At 33.7% G+C, this 9,598-nt stretch overlaps 1 protein-coding gene across 2 annotated transcripts in view; it reads left to right on the top strand.

Moving 5' to 3' along the window:
- The window catches only part of LOC106467760 (sugar phosphate exchanger 3-like), an 18,560-nt gene that overhangs the window by 3,033 nt on the left and 5,929 nt on the right, over window positions 1-9,598 (top strand). The window contains exons 3-10 of one of the 2 annotated variants that reach the window (XM_022395949.1): window positions 389-393; window positions 645-744; window positions 4,022-4,105; window positions 5,035-5,180; window positions 5,535-5,631; window positions 6,167-6,251; window positions 6,540-6,697; window positions 8,949-9,143. In XM_022395949.1, coding sequence (XP_022251657.1) covers window positions 389-393; window positions 645-744; window positions 4,022-4,105; window positions 5,035-5,180; window positions 5,535-5,631; window positions 6,167-6,251; window positions 6,540-6,697; window positions 8,949-9,101 — 828 coding nt within the window. In that variant the 3' untranslated portion in view covers window positions 9,102-9,143. The remainder of the gene's footprint in view (window positions 1-388; window positions 394-644; window positions 745-4,021; window positions 4,106-5,034; window positions 5,181-5,534; window positions 5,632-6,166; window positions 6,252-6,539; window positions 6,698-8,948; window positions 9,144-9,598) is intronic. The other variant, XM_022395948.1, reaches the window with a different exon arrangement.

Consider the following 9,598-nt stretch of genomic DNA (forward strand, 5'->3'; position numbering starts at 1 on the left):
ACCTACTGTTGAACCAATGTTAAAGTTACCTACTGTTGAACCAATGTTAAAGATACCTACTGTTGAACCAATGTTAAAGATACCTACTGTTGAACCAATGTTAAATTTGCCTATTGTTGAGTCAGCATTAGTTAACCTACTCTTGACTCAGCATGAGCTAACCTACTGTTCAGATAGTATTTGTCAAGTTGTCATTAGGTTTAGTTCTGAACCCAAGAATGTATGCCACTTTTTCTCTGATGTTCTTAAAACAAGAAATGTTTCAATATCTTTTTTTTTTCTATTTGAGACAGAAATAGAAAATCTTTCTAATTTCTATTATTGCTAAACATTACTACAAGACAGTATGTTTAAAATTTGGAATGTTTACTTGTCATGTATTAAATCATATGAAGGATCAATCGGTATCAAATTGTCGTTGAAACATTTTATGTGGAATATATTAACTTATGAGGGTTATCCTTGCTAGTAAGTTTTAATTTGAAATTTTATAGATAAAGAATGTAAAAAATGTTCTTCTGACAGTGTACAAGTTTTTACTTATTGTGTACATTGTTCTCAAGCTTATTGCTGCTGTGAAACTTCTTTTTAATGTTTTTCTACAAAAAAATTCACTAAACTGAAACATTATTTTTCCCCCCTTTTTTTCAGCAATGGAACAAGCGACACCTGTTTGAAGATAACTATGATGCTTCATTCTTCTTAGGTACTTTGGATACTGTCTTCATGGTTTCATACTCAATGGTAGGTTTGATTGTATAAGCCTTAATATAAATATGTTACTATCATGGTTTCTACGTAGTGGTAGGTTTAATTGTGTAAACCTTAATGTAAATAAATAATTGTCATGGTTTCTACGTAGTGGTAGGTTTAATTCTTTAAAACCTTAATGTTAATAAATCTCTGCCATGGTTTCTATTTAGTGGTAGGTTTAATTGTGTAAATCTTAATGCAAACACCTTTTTTGGGTCCACATTTTTCTCTTGAGTTCCTTTGAAAGGTGCCAGTAGTGTCCCCTTCAGTTGTTTCTAGCCTCTCAGTGTGGATATATCCAAATATCCACTGTCTTCTTTACTATCGTATGGCTCTGGTGGTTCACTTGGTTCCATACAACTGTCTCTTTCCCTAGACATACTTCTGTTTGGAGCCCTCAAGGTCTCACCTGTATGTCTGTGGTAAGTGCAGCACAAGTGGCACATTGTGTTGCTTTGCACTCGATGTCAACCAATCCTACAGAAACACCATTCCAGCATCTGGCTGTAGAAGAGAGATTTCTGTCTCTTCTTCCTTGAGATGGTGGCTGCTCTGCAATCTTGCCATCATATTCTCTGTTGTCTGTCTGGTCTTCTTATCATGCTCTATTCAGACACCTTCTCTCCTCTTTCTTCCGTCTCCCAATCTAGAGGCACCCACTCCTGAGACCTTTGTTTTCCTGATTCTGAACTTTTTCTTTAAGCCCACAACCACCACATTCGGTTGCTGATACATCATGTTCTGGAAGATCATGCCCTGGTTGTGGATCTGTAGTCTTGCCTTGGCCTTGACACTTTTCACAAAGTGGTTTCTCCATCCTCTGATGTTTTCTGTGGATATACTCCTACTATTGGAGTTCTGTCATCACAGAAAGGTTTCATCTACTTAGACATTTGCCTCCCTTGTGTAGCCATTTTTCCACTCTTCACAATGGCTCTCTGATTATGATTTGTTTCTTTGTCTAATTTCTTTTTCAGCTATCACAACTACTTTATTCAAAATACATTTTTATATACTCCTATTATGGAGATGTTGTACTACCCCCCTCTTCCGTGTGGAAGATGTTTCATCACAAGAAATACTTTGTCTTAAGTGAGGAAATATGGAAACTATTAAGCCTATCCACCCCTACTCAGTGCCTGCTGTTGAGATGGTGTTTCCTGCAAGATTGCTTTGGCATTGTTTATGTATTTTATCTTCTGAGCTGTTCTGCACTTGAGAAACAAAAAAAAGACAGCACTAGATGTCTGCATGCCCTTGCATTTGTCTTGTGTCTGCTATCTTCAGTTGTGGTAACCCATTGCACTGTCTCTCATTGTGGGGACCCTACTCCAAGTGATTGTGCTTGATGACACATCTTTCCAGTGTTCTCCCTCACACAAACTCCTCCTTCCTTATTTGTTGTAGTGAAGTACTGGAGAATCCTTGCTTCTTCAGTCCCAAGATGGAGAGTTCTTCATTGGGTGGTGCAATCCCATTGGTACAAGACCAAGTGGATACACCCTTCGTTTGGGAAGAAGAGATGGGGTGGTACCTATAAAGTAGTAGAGAACACCCTACTACGTTATGAGTCAAGCCATTCCTGGTGGTTCAACCAACTGGATTGGTCTTAGGTTTGCCTCAGGAAACAGATCTTTCTGGGCCTAATTGTTGTGGCGAATATGCCTTCTATATAGAATGGCCTACCCACACCACACACTCATGCTGAGCTAGCTGCCTGTGAGATAATGACCAGTTGAATAATCTTACTATCCATCCACGTTAGTGACATTTTAGTACCATGCACATGATTCTTGTGACATTTTGTTTTGTCCTACTTTTTCTTCTAACAACAGCTATCACAGTACTATTGGGCAAAGAGTATTCTCTGTTTGCGATCTCCAACCTAGATCTGTCTCACTGGACTACTCCCTGCCTAATGTGTGTCACACTCCATGGGCTTTCTCTTTCTCATGCTGTTTCAGAAAAGAGCTCATCTTTGTAATTTTTCTATCTTTGCACTGGCCCCTTCACCATGGGATTCTAGCTTTTGGTGTGAAGGTGGATGGATAATTTATCTGAAGTTCACACTTTTCTTTCATGAAAACATATTTAAGATAATTACTCGCCTCTCTGCACAGCCTCTCACCCTTTTGCTTCTTTTGCCTCGTCTAGAATGAGCCTTTGTTCACATGCTAATACTTATGGGGATTATTGCATATGGAGGGTGTGTTGGTTGAGGGATATAGTGTAATTGTGATTACATCATAGACTGGCACAATTCATGTTGACACGTGTGAAGATAGGAGCCTTACCCAACTGGGGCTTGTGGCATGTGCAGGAATTCACACAGTAGTGCATGTGAGATAATAACTTGTTGTGTATACAAGTTAGTAACTATCTGAAATACATTTTCAGGTAAGGAAAATGCTATTAGAAAGATAACAATTTCATATCTGCATTTGTTAAACCAACTCTCTTGGGCTGATGGTGTTGGAAGAAGTTCTGCACATGTTTATTTATGATTGTGCACATTGCCTGTTGTTCTGTTGTGACAATAATTAGGGTATTTCTTATGCTTTTGTCATAAGTCATAGAATCCTATGAAATAACTTTTAACATACTGTTTTAGTGTTAGCTTCCTATTTTAGGTAAGCTTTGATGCTTTCTTACATTATAAGTTTATCTTATGTTCCAGAGAAATAACAGACTGTGATGATGTTTACCTAACCAGGTTTTAAGACTTTGTTTTTTATCATTTGTCGAAACAACTTTTGTGTGTCTTTCATTAGATTTATTTTGGAAAAATTCTTAATGGTTGTGTTTTTTTTTATCTGCAATATTTTTTGGAAGAAACTTATGAAAGAGTAACTTTAAGTTTTTTGTTAATTTTATTAATTTATTGAAAAAAAAACATGTTAACAAAAAACTTTCAAAATGTGTTAAAGCTGGATAAACTGTATACATGGTATTTTTCTTTGTATGTTAGCTTTATATCACAGGCTAGATTATCCATTTGTTCACTCATTCATAGTTAGCACTGAGTGTAAAACTTGGAGAGGGGGAAATTTTTATTGTTTCTTGTTCCAAATCCATTCACTTACACAAGGGTTCACTAAAAATTTGTTGAGGTCATTGAAAATATACAAAAATGGAGTTTTTATATTGTGTTTATATATATTATAAAATAACTCAAAAACAAGTAAAAAACACAGTTGGTTTGTTTACCAACATTGCATAATATGCTGAACTGAAAGGAATTTCAATTTGTACCATGAATCTCGTACAGGGACTGTTTGTCAGTGGTGCTCTCGGAGATCGATTTGACCTAAGAAAGGTGCTGGCCGTAGGGATGTGGCTCTCGGCAATTATGGTAAGTTCAGACAGAAGATTCTTTGGTGTTTCACAAGATCAGTACACATGATAATTGTTGCTTTTACTTATTGTTTCTTTTGTTTTTTTACAGACTAGAGAATAAAGATGTATATTTTGTACACAGTCTGGTGCCAATAAAATTAGGAATCTGTAACTAGTTGAATTTTCAGCTGAGAATGAAATACCAAGCAGTTTTGCTTATTTGACACACTTGAATGAATGTAATATACAGAAGTGAACTAGAAAATGTTCAGGAAACAAATGTTTGAAACATTTTTACATCCTGTTTTGAATGGTTATGTACGTGTTATGTACACATTCAAGTAAATATGTGCAGCTAATCCTGAGAACTCCTAAAAGTGTTCAGTTTTGAGGGGGGGGCTATGATATGAAAATTTTGAAATATGTAGATGTACATACTGGTTTTGAACGATCCCTTACATTCAATTACCAGTTTTCAGGTAGATCCATGAGTCCAGTCTTGGGAGTCCATAAAATCCCTTTGACCCCCATATGGAGGCTATAAGTTAAAAATTACCAAAATTTGAATTTAAATCATTGTTTTGAATGCCTCTTTACTGTGAATACCAAACTTTGAGTAAATCGATTTCATCAAGCCTGAGAACCCCTAAAATTTAGTTCATTACCAGTTTTAGGGACCCCTCTCAGCTATCTTAAAATTGTTCTTCTTAGCACAAATAGCCCCTTGTCTATGTTTAGTGCTTAAAAACAAACAAACCAAAAAAATCTCTTCTTCATTTATATTTTGTGGGGGATAAAAGCATACATGCCAAATTTTGAATCCTTTTATCAAATATTATGGTAGAAGTTAAAAATTCAAGTACTCATCTATACACAGGTACAATTTAGTATTGCTCTATGGATGTTGTTATTGAAGGAAAATGTTTTTTTGTTTTTAAAAATCAGACTTTCTTATTTGGCACTGTGAGTGGTTGGCTTCACATCTACAACTACTACTGGTATGTGGTCTTTTGGATGCTGGGAGGTCTGGCACAGTCATCAGGATGGCCATGTGTGATAGCCATCATTGGAAATTGGTTTGGTAAGTCTAGGTAAGAATGTGCTTTGTAAACAGTGTTACTTTTTTTGTAAGTGGTGGTTTTTGTGTCTTATTTATCTAAAGTGTTAAATGTGTTTTAAGGATTGTGTTTTTTGAAAGTTCTAAACTTATATCGTATTGATTATAACTATCTGTTGGGAGAGAGGGGGGTGTATAAAAGACATTAAAAATCAAGATTACATGGAAATGAAATTAGAACTAGATTGAATTTATGTTTTAAAATTCCCATAGGTTTCTTTAACACAGGCAGGCCTCTTTGTTGTACTGATAAGAAAAAGCTAGTTATCTTTTTTTTTTAAATGTCCAAATCAGTATTCCATGTTTTTTTATCTTTTTTATTTTGTAGTCGTGGGCTGGTAACTGGGTTGTGGGGAGCATCTCCATCTGTGGGAAACATAATAGGTGCTTATACCGTTGCATCTGTTCTCCATTTTGGTTTTGAGGTAGGTAATAGATGCAGCTGTTAAATGAGTAATGTGGTTCTGGTTTTAAAATGTGAACCAGAAAATATTATACCTCCTTTATTGCAGAATGAGTTGTAAAATAATAGTGTGTTATTATTTGAAATACCAGCATGAAAGAGTGTAGTTTAAGTGAGAGAAAAGATGCTATTTCACTTTATAACTGTCACCTTATTTTTTATGGTAAATATTTATTTGGTAAAAATATATGAAGAACTTAAAAAATAAAATCAAAAATACTTTTTTTTTGTGACACTGATGTAATGACATTCTTAATAATCTTGTATATATATTGTATTACCTGTCTTTTATTGAAAGATTTCATTTTTTTGTGAGTTCTTCTAAAGAGAGAAAAAATACTCCATAAAATCAAGAAGTAAACATTCAGAATTTTGTACTTTACAATAACAATGTTTCTTTGTTACTTGATAAAGAAAGAAGCTTGAATTACCTCAATAAAACAAAAGCAGGTACGTTTCATCAAAAACGTATTTAAAGTGAATTTTTTCTTCTTTAGTATGCCTTCTTAGTTCCAGCTTCATTGATGTTCAGCTGCGGTGTTGTGGTTTATTTCAGTATTATTCCTTCTTCTCGTGATGTAGGTAAGGTTCTATCTTGACCTAGTTACGTAACAGAACAGTAAGAAACTGATGACTTAGATTAGTTGGTCATCTGTTGTTTATCCCAGTTTATCTGAAAAGTTTGTTAGAGTCAGTTGATTATTATAAAAGGCTTAATTCAGACTATAAGGATATACATTACTGCTAAGTGACAGCATGGTGTAAAAACCATAATTTTTAGAATCTGGAAATTGAATCATGTCAGTCTTTCATTGTGTTGTCATTTATATCCTATGAAGTTTTATCTGATCAATGTAGTATGTCTGTTAGGTTTGCCAGAGACTTGTGATGATAAGTCAGATAAAGAACCTCTACTTGGGACCAGTCTTGTAGTCTCAGATACTGTTAGCTCTGATAGCAAGGAATCACTGTCTAGACCTGATGCAGTGAGCTTCAGTTATGCTGTATTCATTCCTGGTGTAATACCTGTAAGTACAAGCTAATACTGTTGAAGATTTACGTTTATTGAAACAGATGCAGTTAATTTTCTAGCCTCAGTACAAAATAATAAACAAGCAAGTCTTTAAAGCTTCAAAACAAAACTTATAAAGTAAAAAATAACAAGTACTCAGCAAATAGTCATTCACACAAAGATTCGTATATTCGTAAAAATATTTCTTCTTGTTTATCACCAAGTTAAAACTAACATTGAAACTAAAAAACTAGTCTTAAAAAGAGCATAATCCTTAAGCATGAATGCCATGTAACATTACTATTACTGATGAAGGTTTGGTGATAGTTAGTTGAGCTGAGGACGGACAGCAAAATTCAAGAGTTTGGCAGTTACAGATCTGAAGCGAACACTAAACTGACAGTCTGTAAGCTAATATAGTATAATTCTCTTCACACATACACTCACGTTACCATTAAGTAGATTGGTAGTTAATGTATTGAGTTTGTTTTATAACTATCTACTCAGATGGTAAACTTAACAAACATATTGTCTATCTAGGTTATATAAATAACGGTAGAAGTATTTTTGCCTCTGTATGTCACACACACACACACTCTTAAATCTGTACAGAAGAAAGGATAAACAAGTTGACAGACTATCACATCTCAAAACTTTTCAAATGTTACACACTTTTACCAGTCGATGAAGATATAGAAGACAACAAGATGTGTGATAAAAATACATCACCATCCTTTCCATAACATTTTCTTTTATATCAAACGTTTCCTGTTTTGTCTCAAAACTTTACAATAAACAAAGATTTATATGGGCTTCCTTGGCTTTTTAAATACATTTTTCAACCCTGTTTAGGCACCAAATTGCTGATGGGTCAATGGGTTTGTTGGTTACAGGGCCCTTAATGACATATGCATCAAACAAAAGTACTATCAATCTCACAAAAGAAAACTAGTAACCCGAGTGCTTTGGTAAAATGGACTTTCCTTCATCAGTGGTAAATAAATTAGCCAATAATGAAAGGTCTACTTTCCAAAAGCACCCACGTGATTAGGTTTCTCATGTGATGTAAATTTTTTTACTGTTTATGATGCATGGTTTTTGAATATCTTCAGAGAATACCATCGGTATATTCCAATAAACCTCACTCGTTAGTGCTTGGGTTCCCTCTGTATTTTACATATAAGTTCAGTAACCACAATGCTCTCAAGTTAAAACTTAATACCTACAGGTGTGAGATGACTCGGCATGCTATTTCTAAGGGGGGTCTGGGGGCATGCTGATGCCGTCTCAGAAAATTGTGAGCCAAAAGTGTTGTTAAAAGCATTGGTTCTGCACAAATTTAAAAATAGGAAACTTTTTTTTTAATGGTGTGTGTATGTATGTATGTATGTGTGCAAAAACCCTTGCACCCCCCAAAAAAAATTTTTAAATCCTCTTACATTTCTGACAGCTATTTAAACAGCATTCTAACAGAAAAGCAAAATTAGTGAATGTCATGTGGTAATGAACTGTATAAAAACAAGTAGGTAAACTAAGGGTTAAAGCTGTTTTATATATATATAAGTAGATCAGTGATATTTTATACTTCTTATATTGAAGCAGTTGAGAACAAACATTCACCACTTTCTTATATTTAATTGTATATGTCAAAAGTCATGAAGGATAATTTGAGTCAATGTTTATATCTTGTGTTATGAAGTGTATTTCTATGTTACATTTCTTTTTTTGTTGACATATAACTCTTACTTGAATAGAGAATGTTTCATACCAAGTAATTCATAGATTTTCAAAACTCTGTAAGAGCTTCGTAAGGGGAGAAGTGACATATACTAAAGAATCACTGATGGTGCAATATGTTTATTCTGAAGCAGTCGACTAATACAAATATTTTTTTCTCGTAACTACTGCCTTTGTTTCCAGATAATTGTTTTATATTTACCAAGAAGTATAGGAAACAAAAAATATGTCTCTCCTAAAGTAACGTAACGCGAAATGCGAGTCTTACACTTGTCAATAATGACAGTATTTAATCCAGAAAAACTGTGGAGTTTTAAGTTGCAAATGTTGTTGAAATGAGTTTTTTCTGTGGTAACTCAGAAGTATATGTTTAAATTCATATTGTATTTTCAGGTAATAAAAGTAAATACTTAGATGTATACAAGTTTACTTTTCAATATTTGAACTAAATTTTAAATATTTTGTAATATTTATTTGTACATTCCAGATATATTAAACTCTCATTCTCCTTTTTTTGTCACTTTATTTAGTACTCATTATCGTATGCCTGCCTCAAGATGGTCAACTATTCTTTCTTCTTCTGGCTACCTTACTACCTTCAGAGTAAATATGGTTGGTCAGAAGCAGTAGCAGATCGCCTATCTGTATGGTACGATATGGGAGGAATTGTGGGCAAGTGTTAACTACTGATGGTTGTATTTCTCTGTACTTGTATAGCTAAGTCAGTAGCATCTTTATTTTATCTGTCATTTAGTTGAAATATCACTCATAGGTGTAGCAATTGTGACGAAACATGGTGTCATTTTTTTTTCTCCATATTCTTCATAATTTGTTCTTTATGGATTTCACATCTGAGGTACGAAAAATAGCCTTTCAAATCTTTTCATCTTCAACACTTAATTGTTTTATTGTATTTTCTAATACATTTTCAAGGCTTATAAAGTGTTAGTTCAGATCTTAATTCTGATTATTAATTTAATCAATCCAAAAGTAAATCACATTTTACACAGTTTTCATTTAATATTGTTAGATTACACAGTTTTCATTTAATATTGTTAGATTACACTATTTTCATTTAATATTGTTAGATTACACTATTTTCATTTAATATTGTTAGATTACACTATTTTCATTTAATATTGTTAGATTACACTATTTTCATTTAATATTGTTAGATTAC

This window comes from Limulus polyphemus, unplaced genomic scaffold (genome assembly GCF_000517525.1).
Source record: "Limulus polyphemus unplaced genomic scaffold, Limulus_polyphemus-2.1.2 Scaffold2731, whole genome shotgun sequence".
NCBI classification, from domain to species: Eukaryota; Metazoa; Arthropoda; class Merostomata; order Xiphosura; family Limulidae; genus Limulus; species Limulus polyphemus.